At 27.2% G+C, this 21520-nt stretch overlaps 3 protein-coding genes across 13 annotated transcripts in view; 2 read left to right on the top strand and 1 right to left on the bottom strand.

Moving 5' to 3' along the window:
• Window positions 1-8550: 8550 nt before the first annotated feature.
• On the bottom strand, window positions 8551-12563 carry LOC136088716 (uncharacterized). 4 transcript variants are annotated; one of them, XR_010642427.1, is made up of 7 exons: window positions 12476-12561; window positions 12274-12324; window positions 9874-9925; window positions 9508-9670; window positions 9300-9443; window positions 8995-9180; window positions 8552-8700 (listed from the first exon to the last, which is right to left on the bottom strand). XR_010642427.1 is itself a non-coding variant. In XM_065813190.1 (7 exons), exons 1-7 carry the CDS (start codon window positions 12499-12501, stop codon window positions 8612-8614), a joined length of 690 nt encoding a protein of 229 aa, XP_065669262.1. In that variant the 5' UTR covers window positions 12502-12561; the 3' UTR covers window positions 8552-8611. The 4 variants fall into 4 exon arrangements, 2 of the variants coding, with proteins under 2 accessions (XP_065669263.1, XP_065669262.1); XM_065813190.1 differs by having other exon boundaries at window positions 9529-9670; XM_065813191.1 differs by lacking the exon at window positions 8995-9180 and having other exon boundaries at window positions 8551-8700; window positions 9529-9670; window positions 12476-12563.
• On the top strand, window positions 12555-15120 carry LOC100211484 (uncharacterized). Its single transcript, XM_065813189.1, has 3 exons — window positions 12555-13451; window positions 14117-14699; window positions 14904-15120. The coding sequence occupies exons 1-3, from the start codon at window positions 12695-12697 to the stop codon at window positions 14920-14922; spliced, it is 1359 nt and encodes a 452-aa protein (XP_065669261.1). The 5' UTR covers window positions 12555-12694; the 3' UTR covers window positions 14923-15120.
• A 2975-nt stretch (window positions 15121-18095) lies between these two features.
• The window catches only part of LOC100211484 (uncharacterized), a 17216-nt gene continuing 13791 nt past the window's right edge, over window positions 18096-21520 (top strand). For all 8 annotated transcript variants that reach the window (XM_065813188.1, XM_065813187.1, XM_065813186.1 and 5 more), the window contains exons 1-2: window positions 18096-18238; window positions 19123-19463. In XM_065813188.1, coding sequence (XP_065669260.1) covers window positions 19131-19463 — 333 coding nt within the window. In that variant the 5' untranslated portion in view covers window positions 18096-18238; window positions 19123-19130. The remainder of the gene's footprint in view (window positions 18239-19122; window positions 19464-21520) is intronic.

Here is a 21520-nt window from a genome sequence, read left to right as displayed (position 1 = left end):
TGGTTGTTGTTTTTTTTTGTAAAAAAAAGTATATATATATGTATATATATATATATATATATATATATATATATATATATATATATATATATATATATATATATATATATATATATATATATATATATATATATATATATATATATATATATATATATATATATATATATATATATATATATATATATATATATATATATACATAGTACACCCAGATCCCAGATCAAGGGTGCCACAAGTCAAAAATTGTCAAACTGAGAAAATCAGGGTTGAAGTTTTAATTTTTTAATATTTTTTACAACTAAGAGTGCCATTTGTATCTGTCATTTTGTAAACATTCGTTTTAGACTTGTGGTATTTTGTCACCATGCACAACACATGACATACTATCAATTGACCTAACTCAATATCCATAATTTATGAATTAGGGTACCCTTGATCTGGGTGTACGATTTATATGTATGCATGTATATATATATATATATATATATATATATATATATATATATATATATATATATATATATATATATATATATATATATATATATATATATATATATATGTATGTATATATATATATGTATGTATGTATGTATGTATATATATATATAAATATATATTAGGAAGTGACCGAGGCCCTGACCAAATAAGGGGTTTTTTATAATCCCAGTCCTGGCTAAACAATAATTCTAGCAGTGGTTATTAGCCTGGGCTAGGATATATATATTTATTTTATATATACATATTTTATATATATATATACATATATTTAGGATTTCATATATGTATATACATATGTATATAATATATAATATATATACAGAGTGTATATATATTCATTTTTATGTATTTATAAACATAATCTGAATATCAATTCAAGATGAAATATTTCATTTATGAGGCTTGTCAAGATTTAGGCAGCCCCAGCCATAACCCCGGCCCCATCTATGGTTATATATATATATATATATATATATATATATATATATATATATACATACATACATACATACATACATACATACATACATACATGCATACATAACCATATCCTCTTTATAACAATATTATTTTTTTTTAATATGCGCGCAAATGAATATATGATGTTCTGTGTAAATATTTCAAAAAATTTAATGGTTCTCTGATTATTAACCTATTTCCATTTTTAGTAGAATGCGACGCATAGTGCAATGGCGGGGTTTGTTGAAAAAACATCACGGAATCATTTAAGTATAAGTATAAATCTATGTAACTTAATTTATTATCATTGAATATTATGTGCGTTAGTATTTAATATTTAATTTATTATTATTGAATATTATGTGCTTTAGTATGTAATATTTAATTTATCATTAAATTTATTGTGCTTTAGTATGTAATATTTAATTTATCATCATTGAATATTTTATGCTTTGGTATGATATATTTAGGTATTAAATATAACTTTAAATAATACTTGCAATTCGACCGACTAGTATGTAATATTTAATTTATCATTAAATTTATTGTGCTTTAGTATGTAATATTTAATTTATCATCATTGAATATTTTGTGCTTTGGTATGATATATTTAGGTATTAAATATAACTTTAAATAATACTTGCAATTCGACCGACGTTTAAATGATACAAAAAACGTTTCAACTAGCCCTGGCCCTCCTATGACCTTTTTTTTGAAGCTTAACGCTTTTAAACATTTAGTTAATGCACCCATAAAGCATTGCCATACACAGATGGGACGTAAACACTTAAATGATAAATATCAGCTTGAAAATTTTACAGCTAGTTATTTTCAATATTTTGACTACGAGTCGAAATATGGTCTAATTTTTAAAAAGCAAGCGTTTAAAGCTAGCGAACTCGTAGCACTTTAATAATATCTAACTTAAAAAAAAAAAATAAACAATCTTTCATCCCATTACACAAGAGAAGCCCTTACCAACCTCTACTTTAAATGCATATATAGTCGCGATCAAAAGTTTGGAACATAAAATTTGCGGAAAATTTGAAATATTTGTTTAAAAATACTTTTTTACATTGAACATTTTGAGTATTATTATTATATACATGCAAAATGTTATGTTATAAATCACTAAATTTGTTTTAGTCATAGGTTGTTGTTAATTTAGCAAAAAATTAAATAATAATTATGGAAAAAACTAATGAATTAAACAACAAAATAACATGCTCAGATTGTTATTCTATGTGAACCAGGATTGACCCTGACTTCTATTGCTGCACGATTTAATGTAACACATAGCTGCATTATAAAAACATAAAACCAATATCAAGAAACTGGTAATTTTATAAGCAAAGCTAGAACTGGATGACCAAAGATGACTACTCAAAGGGCAAATAACTGCATTCATCGTTATGCAAAAACACATCCGTTTGCCAGTGCTTCTGTAACTTCATCTTTATTTATTCTGTAACTTCATCTTTATATTCCCAAATAGTGTTGCACCAAGTGTTGTGAAAAATAGTAAACATTTGTACAAACAGTTTAACTTAAATAGTCATGTTTTGACAAAAAAAAACCTTGCCTTTCTCAAAAAAATATTAGAGACCCTATTGTTTTCTGTCAAAAATACAAGCACTGGTCAGCGGAAGATTGGGAGGATGTAATATTTAGCAACAAATCACTAACCAAACAATTTGGTTGTCATTCTACAAGCGTTAGACCTTGCCAACGATACAATCCCCAGTATTTGCTTTCTACTGTAAAACATTGCCCTAAAATCATGATATGGGGTGCCATTACAGCAAATCAAAGTGGTGGTTTATGGTTTACGTTTTTTAACACCACAATCAACAGCCATATTTATCTTCAAATACTTTTAAAAAAACTTAAATTTTTAATGAATATTATAAATACTCACAGTTTTCAGCATGATGGAGCACCTTTTCACAGGGCCAAGCTTCTAAGCAGTTGTTTGCGTGAGAATGGGGTTGAGATCATTGGCCCCCGGCCTGGTAACTCACCTAACCTAAATCTTATTCAAAAATGCTGAAATCATCTTAAAAATGTTGTTCAGAAACTAAGACCCTCATCTTCTGATGATTTACAAGAAAAAATTATGCAGGTACGGACTCAACTTATGACTCCTAAATATTTGAGAAAGTTAATTTACTCTATGCCTACTCGCTTAGCTAATTGTTTAAATGCTAAAGGACATCATAGTAAGTATTATCTTCAATTATTCAATTCACAAACATTTACTAATGTTTCAAAGATATTATTTTTGTCAAGTGTAATGGTTACTAATATATTTTGATAAAATAAATTAATGATTTAATAAAAATTGTGGTTTTTTATAAAATGTTCCAAACTTTTGATCGTGACTGTATATGTGTAGAAAGGATTGTTTTTTTTAAACTGTGTAAGGAGAGCTGTCAATATTAGATTCAGAAACAGATTATTGTTTGGCACAACTATTTTGTTTGCATTTTTTTTTTTGTTTGTTTGTTATTTAGGTGCCCAAAGAAGACCTAACGGTCTTGTCACAGAGCACCGCGGAAGCGCATTTAATAAGAATGTTCACGCCTCCTTCCTTACCGTGACGCGAAAATATGTCCAAAGCTCGTTTCGAACCTGGATCTAGCATATGAAATCTGTTAAAGCAAAATCTACATAATCGCATATATTCTAAAAATAAATTTTCACGGATACTCCCAAATAAAACTAAAAACATAACACTTCATAAAAAAATTAAACCTTTAGTAGTACTAAAAGTTTAAATTTTTTAACTTTTAATACTAACAATACTAAATTAGTATTGTTAGTATTAAATAGTATTGAAAGTTTAAATTATATTAAATCAATAAGAAAATTAGTTTTTTTTTTCTTAATCTAAGGTCTTTTTCTTTTTTTACTTTCAACTTCTTTTCTTATTTTATTTGAAGATGTTTGAATGTTTCATAAATCTTATTCACCGTAAGCAGAAACTTTAATTCAAATTAAACAGTGTGATGTATTCAGCCAATTTCAAAATTTATTTGATGGTGCAGTGCCGGATTAAGGGCGTCTGGGGCCTCTAGGCACTTTATGTTTAGGGGCTTCCCTTATATACAATACATGCAATTATTTTTGTTCTACTCACTATCACTACTCATTTAAAAAATTTAAAAATAAAAAATGAAAATTGGTAAATGTACTTTATTTTCAAACAATTACACACGGAAAAACAAATTATTCATAAACTATAAGTATTTGGTTTTTTTATATATCTATTTTTCTTGCTTTTGCTGCTGTAAATTTAGAAATCAATTCTGCATAATTTAATTCTTTTACAAAATCATGTTCGATGCATATAATGCTTAATGCATTTAATCGATCTTGGCTCATAAGAGAACATTTTTGATTTTTAATAAGCGCTAACTTCGAAAAGAATTTTTCACCTTCGCAGACGCCACACGCTATTGTTAAATATATCCTAAAAGCAATTGCCATGATTGTATAACATTTTTTAAATAGAATATCTTTAAAATTTTTTAATTGTTTACTTCTGCATTTGGTTTGTTCTGACCAATCTGAATGTTTACGTGGTCATGGAAGTGAATCAGTTCATTTTCGAAAATAAAATAACATCTATAATTCTTTACAAAACTTTTTTCCAATGGTCACATTGAGATTCACATAATTTACAAAAATTTAAACCCTGCTTTTTTGATCGAGTATACCAACTCTGAAAGGAACGAGAATGTAAATGACTATTTTCATGTGATAACAATCGCAATGCGGCATTTTTCCAATCATTAAATCCCACTATTAACATTTCAGTTAATGTAAGAGAAAATAATTTCTTCTACATTAACTGCAATGTTAATAGTGGGATTTAATGATAAAGAAGTTGATCGTACTTGTTTAATTTTTTCTCCACAATACAAGATGTTGTATTGTAGCAATCGCAACATCTTATATTGTGGCACAATACAACATCTTGGTCTTTGGAGAAAAAATTAACCAAGTACGATCTACTTCTTTACCATTTATCATTTTACGTTTAAACATTGATTTTGAAAGAAAACGCTGATTATTTCCGATTACCTGCTCCGTAGAATTTATAAATTCTGCATTGTAAAATTTCACATTTTGTGGGATATATTCTTTTTCGACGAAATAAGATATTAGTTCCTCAGAGGATTTCCAGTCGGCAGGATTATTACTAAAAGAGTCGTAGTTAAAATTACAATTAGACTCAATAGGAATAGGAATTGACTCTTCTTCCAATGCATTAAAACTCCCTTAGTTTATTAGCATTGCATTTGCATTTGTGGCCTCCTGCATATCAGTATTATTACCACCATAATTTAATTATGATAGCGCTGAAGAGGTTGAAGTTGATGTCGATGGTTTGTCAATAAATCCTAGCAATGACATTTGTCCTTTTGCAGCTTCTTTCATCTTCTTTTCATGTAATTTTCTTTTTTCAGCTCCGCCTAAATATTGCCTTTTTATGGCGCTAAAATCCAATTAAGTAAATAATTAAATTTTGTTTTTCATTTAAATTAAACACTAGTTTTCCTTACCTGTTTTTCTTTTTATTAATAAAATTTAAATTATAACTTATTGGTTAAGTAAACAAACGAAATGACTTGATTTATCTTAATATTAATACTACGGTTAATGCTGAATAGTGCGCATAGTTACGCATGCTTTCGTTAGTTACAACGATTTTTCTTAACTACTCTATTGGCTGTTTGAAAAGTTTTTTTTAAAATTTTTTTGAAAAAATTTATTTTTTTGCTTTTAATTGCAAACAAACTATTATTTACAGCAACTCATAAAAAAAAATTTCAAAAATTTTGTAATCTTGCTTAATTTTTTTTACTTATTTAACAAAAATAGGTACATTTCGAGGAAAAATCATAGCAAACCTCAAACCTAATAACTCAAGAAAACCTAGTTCATTTTGAATAAAAATTTTCAAACCTTTTCTATACATATAGTACTAGAGGATGAGCGAAAAAAAATTGAATTAATGAAGATAAAACTCATTTTTGATTCATTTTTGTGAATATTTTATTAAAAGTTGTTATTTTTTCGATTTTTTTTTGCATTTTAGTAAAACAGTCACATAAATATACAACAAAATAAAAAACTGCTTCGCTCATCCTCTAGAGATTATTATTAGGAACATTTCCTGAAATTTTCAAGTGAATTAATAAATTTTTGACCGAGTTATGATGTTTGAAGTGAAGAAAAACGAAGAAAAATTCGATGTGTCATAAAAACCATTTTAAAAATAAAATATCTTAAAAAGCTCCTGCAGAATAACTTTTTGTAACCTGATTTGAATCTTCAATGTCAATAAATCTTTTTTTAATAGTTCTTATGGTTTTTCTGCGTTGTTTTGCAACATCAGTCAATTTTTTGTCTAAAGTTTTAACTCTTGAACTATCTCTGCCATATGAAAGTTTAAAAAAAGGTTGACTACATAAAATTCCATATTGTTTAAAGAATAAGTCTACACCAAAAGATACTTCATTAAACTCCAGTATAGCTGAATAAACACCAAGTTCTAATATGGTTCTACTAACATAGATATTTTTTGGACATTTGATCCAAATTATATGATTCAGTGCCTCATTTGAATTCTGAGTTTGACCGTGCAAACACTTTTTTAACAACTCATCGGAAGACAATTCTAAAAAAACTGGGCGAAGTATTAGGTAGATCCACATTGCAAAATTAATATTTGGTCTATATGTCCCATTTGTTTCCAGTTTCTTGTACTTGCACCAACTCGCACTACCTGTTGGGCAAAATTGGTGGCGGTATTTATCATCATCAAATTCAGTGCAATGCCATAATATTGCCAAAATCGACTTCTTCATACTGTAGATTGCATTTTTATTGCTACGTATGGCCATTCCATAGTAATTCTGCATTGAATTAATATTTTTTTTGGTTAATTTTCCTTTCCCCGATAAAGGCGTCAATGTTCCTTTATATTCTTTGACCAGATTTCGTAGTCTTGTCCCAAGGCGCTTCTGGACATGACCTACGCACTCTAACTTTTCTGGAATGATACTATATTTCTCATATGGGTTACTTTTAACTACTTCTTTATATGATGAGGTATCACCATCTCCAAGGTATTGATTATAAATTAAACCATGCTTTTCAATTGAACGCCGAAACATTTCAATTGCGCCTACTGCTTCCATTGAGCAAGAAGATTTTGTATGATTTATGGAACATTTTCCACTTGATAAATGATCACGACTTTTTTTATCATAGTCAAAATTAATATTATTTTTTTTCAATGCATCATAAGTTGCACATTTTTTGCAATGCTTTGACAAGACATGTATGTTGATACATTTTCCTGCATTTATTGCTGTGACTAATCCGTTCATCGAATTAAATTTACGTTTCTGCCATGTACCATCTACTGATACACAACATAATGGATATGGGTTAGTAAGCTCAAACATATTTTCTTTGATCTGATGAGTAGCTTTTTTCATACTTTGTTTTGCAGCATTTTCATAAGCTCCATGTAAAGATTCTGAAATGGAATTATACGTTTTGCGCTGAATTGAAAACATATTCATACATCGTGAAAAATTGACTAATGATTCGTGTCCCCTACCAATTTCTCGAAAAGAAGCTACAGCTCGAATATTTATTTCAAATTTTATTCGACCTTGAACTTTATTGATATTAACACATTCAGTGGATGTATAAGTTTCTTTATTAAATTTGCATGCATTACAAGTCAAGCTTAACTTATGTGCATATCCCATTCTAGATGAAAGCTTGTCAACCAAACTAATATCACTTGAGCTACATTCTGGACAACAGAAACAGTCTTTTAAAAATAACTTCAATAGTTTAAGGTTCATAATAATATTGTAGTTCTCATTGTCATAACAACATGAGTGCAATCTGGATTTAATTTTAGCTCCTCTAAGGCTATTGAATTTAGAAGTGTTATCCTTTTCAGAAAGTGAGTTGTTTTCTTTCTTTTTATAAAACATGTTACGACGTTTTTTTCCTCGTGATACATTCTTACTATTGTAAAACAATATGAAAATCACAGAAAACTATTTAATACAAGTAAAAGCTTAACTCTAACAACAACACTGTTAAACAACATTTGTGTTTTAAAATATCCCATAATGCAGTTTAAGATTAGTTATATTTCACATAACAGATTCAGAAAAATATATATAATTGAAAGACCTAATATAACATAATCTTAGCAATGAACTAGATAGGTTTGGGTTTATCCAAAACGGTAACTAAGGCGTTGCTAAAGACTTATTTGTTTATGCACCTACTAAAAGGTTAAATATCACAAAAAATATAAAACGAAAGGTATATTCTTTTTCAAAAAATTAAATGTGACTAAAATTTTCTATCAGATAGGATAATATTTTTTCTCAAAAAAAAAAATTTATTAACTTTTTTTTTGTGATGAACCACCTTAAACTTTGCACTCGTTTGTTTCAAAATAAAATTTTAAATAAATACTCATTTCTTGAATGAATATATACAAAATTAAAAAATATTTTTTAAATAAAAATTTAATATTTACAAAAAAAATTGTTTAATATTTTTTATCACTAGATATTTTTACTTTATTTAAAGTTTTAATACACTATTGTTCATTTAGTACTTCTTTGTTTTCACTGCTTGTTTCGATTGCGTTATTCTTCATGTCGCTTGAGATTATTTGCATCGTTTTTTCTGCAAACAGAAACATATATATATATATATATATATATATATATATATATATATATATATATATATATATATATATATATATATATATATATATATATATATATATACATATATATATATATATATATATATATATATATATACATATATATATATATATATACATATATATATATATATATATATATATATATATATATATATATATATATATATATATATATATATATATATATATATATAAGATTAAAAAGATTAGGGCTCACACACACAGTTAGAAAGTATAAAACGTACTAAGTATTTTTTTGCTTTTTCTTTTTTTAAAAAACTTTCTCAAAATTGCATTTTCATTGTCAACAATAGGATTTAGCCAGGTCGATTTACGAGTGTTCTTTAAATGTGCACCGGCCGGGGGATAAATATGCATTACTATATTTACTATATCTTCGCTAGTGTAACCGACATCTTTGTAATTCTTTTCTTTAAATTTAAATATAAGTTTTTATTTTTCTTTAACAAGATTAAAAAGATTAGGGCTCTTAGTTAAAATAAAAAAGCTGTTATGCGTAATTTTAATATTTACAAAAATACAATTTCACCTGGTAAAACTTTTTTTGCTGCAAAAATAATTTCTGATTGAGTTGGATGAAGGTTAAGTCTTTCAAAAAAACTCATAATGTCATTGAATTTCAATAGTTTGTTTTCTTTTTGAGATGCTGCAATGTTGTACTCTTTTTCGTAATCTAAACAGTGATTTAAATTTTAGATCTATAAACTTTGTTAAAATCTTCAACTAATTTAACTAACTTAAGATTCTCTAAGAATCACTTCTTAAGGTTACAACGTAGAGATAGATTTCATAAAGATTAATTTCCAACTCAACAGGTGTTTCGTGACGGCTTGCAATTTCTTGTATGTGAACTTTATATGAACTGATGATATCTTTCAAACGCTTTTTCATTTCCTTGCTCTGTTTTTTGTTTTAAATAATAAAAAAAGTACAAAACAGATGCTAGAAGTTTAAAACATAATACTCTTTATAGTATCCTAAAGGTAACAAATTTTGAATCAAAAGTAACAAAGTTAATAAATAAAACAGTTAATAAATAAAACAATTAATGAAATAATCGAACTAAATTTAGTTATTCAATGAAAATTGTTTTGAGTTGCAACCTCATTAAGGAGCTTCTTATAAAAGTGACGCGTCAGCCATCCTCGAGTAAACCTACATAAATAAGAATTTTCAAGAGCCATTATAATAGAAGTTAAATATCCAAGAAGTTTAAAATAAATATATAAAATTAATGAAAAGTAATTATCTAAATAAATATATGTTGAAAACCCTTATTTTAATATTTCGAAGATAAAATAAACAAAATAATGTTATTTTTTTTTTAAATAAAACATGTTTTATTTTAATAATACTAATACATTTATACAGTATTTTATCAATGCTAATTAAGTTATATAAATAAAAAGTAAATAAAAAGTAAATAAAAAGAACCTAAAATATGTAATTAGTTTCTTAATAACACAAACGGAAATTGACAACAAAGAAAAATTACAGAAAATTAATTGTTATATTTGTTATAAATGTTATAAATATAACATTTTTGTTTATAAATTTTTATAAATAAAAAATTATAATTATTGTAAACGTTATAATAATTATTGAAAAAGCAACTAATAAAGGCTTTGAAAACTTCGTGATTTGATGACCTCGAGCAATCGGTTAAGCATTTTAACAACTTTTTTAATGACATCTCAAGGCAGTTAATCGCTTTCCAACAAGGTTTTTACTTAAGATTAGTACATGTACTATTTGTAAACTTCCGTGAATGTAACAACTATTTCAGACTATATGAATTGATTGATTGATTTCCCTCTTCAAAGCACCTTTAAATTGAGTTTTATAACCTCTTTCGTTTTAGGGTAACTTGTGGTCGAATACATCCTAAAGATATATCATTGGGTTAAGTTCTTTGTAATTTCAGCAGTATGTTTGGGGTCGTTATCGTGCTGAACCTAATAAATTTTTTTATAATATCAAAATAGCCTTAAGCAGTTAACTTACCATCAACGAATTATAATATACCAACGCCTTCAATAAAAAATAGCCCCAAACTATGACAGAGCCTCTTTACTTACTAACCCTTTTACTGTAGGTTTTATTGCAATATTTTTATGTGCTTTGCCTGACCCCCTTTACATTTGGCGACGTTTTGCGGTTTGGCATCCATTGAGCGACGTTTTGCGGTTTTTATTTCAAATTTACTTTCGTTTGACCTAAGAATACTTGCCCAAAATTGTCGAGGCTTATCTGAATGCTCTCTGATGAACTTAAGTCAAGATTAGTGGAACTAATCTTTGAAATAAATTGTTTTTTCTCCAGCCACACATAATTTGGCTTTGAGAAACACTAATTGGTAAATTTAAATCTTCTTTAACTCGTGTGCTGAAATGGCTTTTTCTTTGGCTCAGTCTCATTAATTGATCTTTGCGAAGGTTGTCTTTCATTTTTCAAAAATTCGCCATCTTGTTTTTGCAATTACACAGGTCAACAAAAAAATTTTTTGTTTAATTACACAGGTCAACAAAAAATATTTTTGTTTTTGGTGCCGAGCAAACAATTTGTTTTTTGTATAGCATATCTCATTTTGATTTCAAATATGCAACTTTTTTTTTACCATCACGTCAAGTTGTAAAGATATTTGGGTTCAAATCTTAAGTATTTAGGGTAAAGCCCCTAAAATCGTCGAAAAAAAAATTGTTCAAAAGTATGTCAACCTGGGTCTCAAAAGAAGCATATTTTCATAGAGATTTTTAAAATGTTATTCATTTGTATCAAAAATAAGTATTTTTTGTATTATTGCTGAATAACATTCTGTTGAAATTTTTTAAGCGTCTTAAGCATTTTTTTACATAACTTTTTTGTTAATAAATTTTAAGGAAAAATATTTATGTTTTCTAAAATCTCTATGAAAATACGCTTCTTTTGAGACCCAGGTTGACATACTTTCGAATAACTTTTTTTTCGACAATATTAGGGACTTTACCCTAAATACTTAAGATTTGAACGTAAATATCTTTACAACTTGACGTGATGGTAAAAAAAGAGTTGCACATTTGAAATCAAAATGAGAAATGCTATACAAAAAACAAATTGTTTGCTCGGCACCAGAAAAAAAATTTTTTTTTGTTGGCCTGTGTTATTTATGGTTCATGAGATGTTAACTCTTTGATATTCGGCAATCTAGAGCAAATCTCAAGTTATACCCAGCAAGCACAGACGTCCGTGGAACGTCACAAGTTCGTACGACTATATATATATATATATATATATATATATATATATATATATATATATATATATATATATATATATATATATATATATATATATATATATAGAGAGAGAGAGAGAGAGAGAGAGAGAGAGATAAAGTAAATTAAAAATATATTAGCCTTAAAGTAAATTAAATATATATATATATATATATATATATATATATATATATATATATATATATATATATATATATATATAAACACATGTGATATATATTTTTAAACCTTTGAATAACTATAGTTGCTTTTTTCCTGCTTATCTTTTTTGTTTGTCTGCTAAAAAAAAAATATATATAAAATTAGGAAGAAAAAAGCAAATTTATAGCAACAAAAAATTAAACAAAAAACATTCATTCAAAAAATTAAAATGACTTTTACTAATTATAAAAAAAATGAATCCAGCACGAAAAATAAAAAATAAATAAACCCAGTGATCTGTTTTACATTTGGCATTCTTAATTCTCTTGGCTTTTACATATTTGACGTCATTTATTTCAACTTACAAAATGCTTTTAAAGATACTAATTTGTTGCCATATAATGAACTATTTTGATGTCACTTGTCAAAAGATATTCTGTCAGAATAATTTTAAAGTTTAAAAATCTATATTTTAGTAAAATATTAAATATTAAAGGAACTAAGTGGAATGGAAGAAATTGATTCTAAGCTTCAACTTTTCCATCGTATAAAAATCCTAACTATGAATGAAGTAAAGACGGCTGTTGAATACAACAAAGTTCATTCAAATGATTCTAAGCTTGTCAATATGCCGTATGGGCTTCAGACAAATACTGTATTAACTAATTCAGAGCCGGTTCAATGCAGTTTATACGCTGAGACAAAATCAAATGTAAACTATATTGCTTTTTATGGTAGCAGAGATGAGAACGGTTTGTGTTCGTGGCTTATAGAAAAAGACGATTTTCGATTTAGAAAAAGACGAAAAAAGTTAGGTTCTCTAGTTACCAATGCTGTTTACGTTCCATCAAGTAACCTTATATTTGCATTTTGTAAAGATCTAACCATACGAACATTTGGACCGCTTTTTCAAGAACAAAGTATACTGCAATTAGGGTATTCAATTCTTTGCATGAAATATAACGAGAAAACAAACCAGATTGTGACTGGAGGCATCGGATTTGTTCAACAATGGAAGTTAAATGAAAATACTCATAACCCACCTCAGTTGATAAAGGAAGTACATCTAGAATTTTCCAATAAAAAATCATGGGTACATTATTTAGAGTTTGTTGAGGAGAAGCAGCTGACTGTTGCTTTGACTGGGAATCTGATTTACTTTCTAGATTCCAGAAACTTGGATACTATAATGACAATAAAAAATCTGAATGGTTTCTTATTCAGTACGTGTTTAACATACTTACAAAGAGAGTATTTTTTGACTGGTAAAAACTTATCTATTTACAAGATTAAATATTTTTATGTAAACCTGTGCAACAGAAATTGAACCCAGGGTTTGATTGCTTTAGAATTTTTTTTTTTCCTAAGGATTCGGTTTCCTTTGATTCGGTTTTTTTTTTAAATGACTTATATATTATCATAAATAATAAATCCAAAAAAATGGAATTTGAATAGAATCTATTTTTTTATATATACTTTTTAATATATTAGATTTAAAATTTTTATTTTAAATTAAAATAAGTTAGATTAAAAAAAAGAAAAATGTTTTTATAATTGTTATTTCTCCTTCACATTTTTATTCATTTTATTATTTATAGCTTAATTACTTAATCGAATTGTAATTGCTAAATAACATTTTGTCCTTCGTTTAATTTTAATTACCTGTTTAATTAATTTTATACATGATCAAATAATTTGTATAATATGTACTACAACTGTATATTATATGCAAAATTAGGCTTAATCACAGAACTTGTTTCATTAAATGGATTAAATGACAATTACATTATTATATATATATATATATATATATATATATATATATATATATATATATATATATATATATATATATATATATATATATATATATATATATATATATATATATATATATTCATAATTGATAAATGATACTTTATTTCTATAGCTTTATGGGATGGATCAATAAAGGTTTGGAATGTATCTATGAAAACATGCCCATATGTTGGCTGCTTTAACGGCCACACAGCTAAAGTAATAAAACTAGATGTTCATCCCTGCGAAGACATACTTATATCGGCTTCCGAAGACTCAACAATACGTTTATGGAGATTTGAAACATTTCAAGAAACACATCGATTTGATGCTGCAGACTCTATTGGTCAAGTTTTTTTAATCAACTCCCGCCTTTTATACTATACGTCAAAGTTCTCGTTGCACATATTAGATATAAACTTATTTCATACGTTATTCACGGTAGTTGGATCTGATATAAACAAAGTTCAGATAGTTAAACCTTGTAAAGCATTGTCTAATGATTACAATCATATGTCGCGTATACTAGTTACGGCAGATGATGGGGGAGTTCGCATTGTTTCACCCGTTCACGGCAATGTTTTGACAATGCTATTTCCGATTGTTTCGCACAAAGTGGTATCTTACCATCATGATCCAATTGAGGAAATGCTGTACGCTTTATTGAAAGAAGAACAAGGCATTTTGCTTATATCAACATTAACAAATCCATGCAGGTAAAAGTTTTAATTAACAATTTTTACAATAAATCCACTTTGTAAATGATTTCAAAGATTATTACAAAACTCCTGATTTAATACAATACATTCATTCATCTTTTTATTGTCTGCGGAATCAGGAATTGAAGATTTTTATGCAACTTCATAATATTTCGTAACATTGCAACTTCATTTGTTTCATTTTTTTCCCTGATTATTTAGATGCTTGAAGAAGATTTAATGGTCTTGCCAAAGTGCACCGCGTTGGAGCATTTAAAAAGTACGTTCACGTCGCCTTTCATACCGGATTACATACAGCCAGTGCTGATATAATAATAATGACATAATAAATAACACTGATAACACAGTAACCGTTATTATTTGGTACGAATTACAGTGATAAACAAATTTATTCAAAAAAAACGAAGTTATTCAAAAGTATGTCAACCAGGGTCTAAAAAGAAGCGTATTTTCATAGAGATTTTAGAAAAGATAAATATTTTTACTTACAATTTATTGACAAAAAAAATTATGTGAAAAAATGCTAAAGACTTTTAAAAAAATTTAACAAAATGTTTCTCAGCAATAATACAAAAAGTACTTATTTTTATTACAAACAAATACCATTTAATCTCTATGAAAATACGCTTCTTTTGAGACCCAGGTTGACATACTTTTGAATAACTTTTTTTTCGACAATATTAGGGACTTTACCTTAATAACTAAAGATTTGAACCCAAATATCTTTACAACTTGACGTGATGGTGAAAAATGGTTTGCATATTTGAAATCAGCATATTTAATTTGTTTTAAAAAACCACCTAGTTAACAAGATATGCACAATAAAATTTTATTTGTTTGTCAGTGTAATTCGTACCAAATAATAACGGTTACTGATTTCATACCAAGTAATAACATATACTGATTTCATAACAAATAACAACATAATGATTTAATCATTATGTAATTTTTTGTTAATTTTTTAGAAAATCTGAAAAATTAAAAAAGACAATCTAAAGTATATTTCTATACTTTTGATGTTAATTGAAGTTATGTCAACTCGCATTTAAAAATTTTTTAAAAAGTTTAAAAAGTTTAAAAAGTTTAAAAAGTTTAACTTCAAATGCCAACATAAAATGTGATAATGTAATGTATTTTAAATAAGATTTGTCTATTGTAACTTCATAGTGGTCAAAATCTATGATCATGTAAATTTACAGCCCTCTTTTGTTAATTTGATTAATCAATAATATTAATTATTTAACCACATTAAAATAAGAGGGCTGTAAATTTTATTTGAAAATTATTTAAATAAGAAGGGCTTTAACTTGGTTATTTAACTATTTGAAAATGATCTGAAAACGCTTCAATAAGTTCTCAAGACATTAAAGCTGGTTGGAATTACTTTGTTAAATATTCTTAGAATTTTAATTACAGGAAAAAGATTTATTGACTTATTATTCAATATTAAAATTATAATATAAAAAATATAAAAATGTTAGCATGCCATTAAATTGTGGTAAACATGAAAGTAATTGAGCTATATTTAATCAAAAAAATTTAATGGGCATGCTAATATTTTTATATTTTTATACTATAATTTTAATATTGAATAATAAGCTAACAAATCTTTTTCCTGTAATTAAAATTCTAAGAATATTTGACAGCGTAATTCCAACCATCTTTAATGTCTTCAGAACTTATTGAAGCGTTTTCAGGTCATTTTCTAATAATCAAATAACCAAGTTATTTGATTATTAGAAAAGCCCTTCTTATTTAAACAATTTTCAAATAAAATTTACAGCCCTCTTATTTTAATGTGGTTACTCAATAATAAATATTATTGGTTAATTAGTTTAAATAAGAGGGCTGTAAGTTAACATGATCATAGATTTTGAACACTATGAAATTACAATAGACAACAAATTTTAATTAAAATACATTACATTATTACATTTTATGATGGCATTTAAAGTTACATTTTTCTTACATAAATGCAAATTAACATATAACTACAATCAACATCAAAAGTTTAGAAATATACTTTAGATTGTCTTTTTTTTAAGTAGAGACATTCCCTACCCCATTGAGACCAAACATCTGATTTAGTTGCACATCGGCATTATCTCGTATTCCTTCGTATTGCTTCTTTATGTCCTGATAAAATCTCCGTGTTTTCTAGATTTGGAAGGAAGAAGTCAAGATGAGAATATAAATAGTGCAGTTTGGGTGACCAACTTGCTGCCCAATTCTCGATAACTATCACCTGGTTAATTAACCAGTTCCTTGTAGTTTTCAATCCTGTTGTTTCTCAGAAAATTTAAAACAGCATGCTTGAGTGCGACCCAGACTCTTTTCCTTTTTAATCATTTTGTTTTGAAGACGTTCTGATACGATCATCTCTTTTACTTCAGGTACAGTAAAAACTTAAGCTAAAACTTTAGCATCTGATAGTTTTTTTTGTGGTAATTAAGGTGCTCTCAGAAGTCTTTACGGTTATCACAGAGGACCACAGAAGAACAATTGAAATTGACGCCTCCTTCCTTACCAATGTCGCTAATTGAGCTAGAGGCATTGTTGAACCTTGGATCTTAATGTTAGAATAGACTAACTTATGTATAATATTTAATAATGTATAATATATAATATGTATAATATATAATAACTTAAACTTATAACTTAATGTTAGGATAGACTAACTTCTACTTCTCCTAAGCTTTCTTATAATCACAATGGTCAGCTTTAGGTTTCTTATTTAAAAAAATTAATTTTAAAGACCGAAATTTATTTTTTTAAATTATTATTTGATAGACTGCCTGCCCCAACCAAACCCTCAGTCAATGTAGCAGCACTCATTACAAGTCATACTATTTGTCAGTCAATGTAGCAGCACTCCGTTGCAAGTCAGACATGTTGACCCACCATGCAAATGTAAAATTCATTCAGGTGGTTATCTAGCTGTCTCAAAGTTCTGGGTACTTCAAACGGCATTTTTTTCTTGGTACCTAATAACATTTTGTACAATAAACAACCACAAGAAAGCATACGAAGCCTAAGACTTATCTTGGTCTTTAATAAATGTTGAATGAAAATGCATGAAGAGATACATGAAATTGAAATATTACGACAGAAGTGTTTAAAAGCCACTTTAAATAACATTGTTTTTAGCATAAAAAATATTTTCACAACTTAAACGTAAAATTTCTAAACCTTTTAACATTTTATTCTTTGTGTGTATTTTATTTTAGAACCCACGAATGGTGATATAATAATTTTTCTTCTTCTTGGTTCGACTAGATTTTATATTATTGACGTTATTTTACCATAATTTGGGCTTTATTTTTTATTTGAAAGTAACCATTAGTAATCATTCTGTTTTGAATAGGATCTAACCTTATTTATAAAATTTTTTAGAGTAGTGCAGTTGTTATGTTTTCCAGAAAAAGAAAACGCAGTCATATGTTTGGAACTAATCTATGTAAAAATTTAATATAAAACGACACCATTGTTAATAGCTGCTCATAAAAATGGGAAAATCTCTTTATTATATGGCCGAGGTAAATTGTTTACTCATGAATCATTAAAAGTAATTTCAGTGAACTTGTGTGTCAGTTGTAACCAAAACTTTTGATTTTTATCAAAACCGCAAAATATTTGATTAATATTTACTGTAATATTATTTTCGGTCGAACTTTGGTTCAAATTGCAACCATTTACCAAATATAAACTAATAACTTCATCAAATAAAACATAATTTTAACCCCATAAAGTTTGCCTTTAATTTCCTGATTTCCCTAATTTCCCGAGCTAATCTTTTTTCATTGTATTACAAAAATCTTCCACAGTGCTATTTTATTTTTACTTATTTAAATAAGAACTTGTTAAAGGCAAGTTTTTTCTTTTTTTTTGTATAGCTCTAATTAAATTTTATATAAAATGGTTTGGATTTTAATATGCTGACTGATATAAAAAAAATAGTTTGAATTATGCCAGTTACCTTTTTGAATAAAAGGTAACTGGTATTAATTATGAAAAAAAAACACTTTTATCTTTTTTTAATTTCCTTAAGTATTACTGTTATATGTTCAATAATTTTTATCTATCAGTATTAGTCTTAATAATTTTTCTCGTTAAAGTATATTTGTTTCTTTTGTTTTTCTTTATTAAACTTCAAGCAGCAAAAATATATCCGTTCTTTATAAATACCACACCCTCTTTCATGTTATCAACGTTTTGTTTATTTAAAAGTGTTTGCCTTTGAAAATTTTTGATTCCATAGTCTATTTGACAGAAACATAGGTGTCTGTTAAAATAATAATCAACCGAAGGCATGTTTAGGTTCAGACAAATTTTCGTTTTGGTCTACTACTATTTCTCTTTCTCACCTGTCTTTGCTTCATATTTTGTTATTATATTTTTGAAAGCAATTTGTTATTTTTAGGTTTAAAAATGAAGCCACAAATCTGTAAAGGGGGATTTGTAGTTGCTATAGTACAATCTCAAAATAATTCGTGTTTTGATTTTATAACATGTACAAGCGAGTCGCACATCACTCTTTGGAAAGTTTTAAAAGTGGATTACAGTACTCTGTCTATATTCGTTGTTCACAAGTTTCAGGTTGAGGGACCTATTTTAAATCTAGTTGCATCTGATAATATTATAGGCTTTACTTTGGATAAAGCAATTTTTTTATGCAAAGTCGTTGTTCAAACAAATGGTGAAGTTGATATAAGTAAGATTACTCATTCAAACGATCAATCTCATTTAACATCCGTTACCGAGGTATATTTTCATATTTAGTTTAGTTTATTCTGCTGTTAAGAAATGTTTACAATGTACAAAAATATTTAAAAAAACAGCTGGAGCAAGAAAGAGGCAAATATAAGACTTTGAATTATAATTTATTGCTAATAAAATAATCTTATATACGCACTTTGTTAGAAAGTGTGTTGTGTATATGCGTGTTTGTGTTTGTTTGTCAAAGTGTGTATTGTGTATGTGCCTGCTTGTCAGAAAGTTTTCCAATAAAATATTTTTTTTGACTTCAAAGCTTTTAATAAAAATAGTCATGACGGAAGTAAGTGAATAAACTTGAAAAAGATCATTATTTAAGAAAAAATAAAATAAATTTTATTTAAAAAATCGCCGATAAAAAACTGTCAATCACTGTATTTACAAATAAATAAATAAACAACTGTATTTTGTAACCAAAAAAAGGCAATCTTAAACTCAAACTTTATCTTTTTTATATGATGTAGTTTGCACCAGAGTTTTTAAATTTTCTAATCAATTTCTAAAAGTAGAAAAGAAAAGAAAGTGGCTTATATTAATTACAAACTTATAATTTTGCAAGAGCTGAAAATTGCTCCGTAAACCACTTTAGGGAAGTGTGGGCGAGAGCTAAAGGCAGAAAGCAAGAGCTAACGTTTCCTGCCAAGACCTAACAATTCTATTTTTTTTTTTTTTGATACAAGACTTTTGCATTGATGCTTGAGCTGCACCAAGTTTGTGGGTTTGCTTTTTTGAAATTTTTTATCCATCTAACTCTAAAGATTCTCAATAGGATTCAAATCAGGTAAGCATGTTGGCAAAGGCACTAGATTCAACCATTTTTCCTCCTTGTATTGTTGATTAATCGTGGTGTGTGCAAGGAGCGTTATCTTGTTGAAATTGCCAAATCAACTCAGCTTCAAAAACATCGATTAAAAGGCCATAAATAGTTTTTTTACATCTCTCTATACCAATGTTGATTAAGCCAATCTGTATAAAAATGCGCCAGGTCTGTTCAAGATCCATCAATGCAGCCTCGTATGCTAATTGAGTCTGCTCCTCTTTAAATTTTTAGCATAATAAAACGAGGATATTGTTTTTCATTTTGTATCTCCTTGCTAAAATCTTTTTCTTGTGATTGAAAAGTTTAAAGTTTGATTTGCGGATCAAGAATGGAGAAAATTACTTTTCTTCATTGTCCATGCAGCTCTTTTTTGCCCCATTTTCTTTGTTTGAGACGGTCTATGATGCTTATTAGTGGCTTCTTTGTTGCAACGAATTAATTTGTTTTTCTTTACTAGCTCGCTGATTGTTGGTCGGCTAACTTGGTATATGTTCATTGTTGTATTCAGGTCTGAGACGATTCTGGCTTTGCTCATATACTAGTTTGGTCTAGCGAGCATAGTTGTTTTATCTTCATCTCTTTCTGACATTTTTTATTCTGACTAGAACGACATTGTCTTTGACTGTGCTAAACTCATTGTAGTTTTAAGCATTGTTTTTAAGCAAAGACCATCTTTGTGCATGCTAACAGCTTGTCACTTTGTTTCAATTTATACGCAGTAATCATTATATTAATGATATCTTGAACTGGGCACATAGCGTACTTAAAAACCAAAAGCAACATGGAGATGGTTATTGAGAGTTTCTGGAGATTTCAATTATTTTTTAGGCGCTTAGTGCAATGCACAGAGCAAGATAAATAGCTCAGGAGATTTATTCATTTATTCATTCGGAGATTTATTCATTATTCACCTTGATGTTCCGCAACCAGTTTGAATAAGAAATTAACTTACTGTATTTCAAATGACATTTTCGTCACTTTATTTATACAAATTACATTTTTCATTAAATATCATCAGCAAAGAGTTATTAATAAAAATCATTTAAAAAGAATACAAAAAATTATTTCTAAAATGAAAAAAAAATTAAATTAAATTAGGCACTAATACTTTTCAATAAAGTGTGCTGATACTTTAGCGCACTTAATTAATTAGTACTCATTTTTCAGAGTAGTTATTAAACTTCTAATTAATTTATCAACAAAAAAATGGTAAAAAATAATTGAC

This window comes from Hydra vulgaris, chromosome 12 (genome assembly GCF_038396675.1).
Source record: "Hydra vulgaris chromosome 12, alternate assembly HydraT2T_AEP".
NCBI lineage: Eukaryota > Metazoa > Cnidaria > Hydrozoa > Anthoathecata > Hydridae > Hydra > Hydra vulgaris.
Note: the sequence above shows the minus strand (reverse complement) of the source record. Positions and strands in the feature narration are given on the sequence as shown.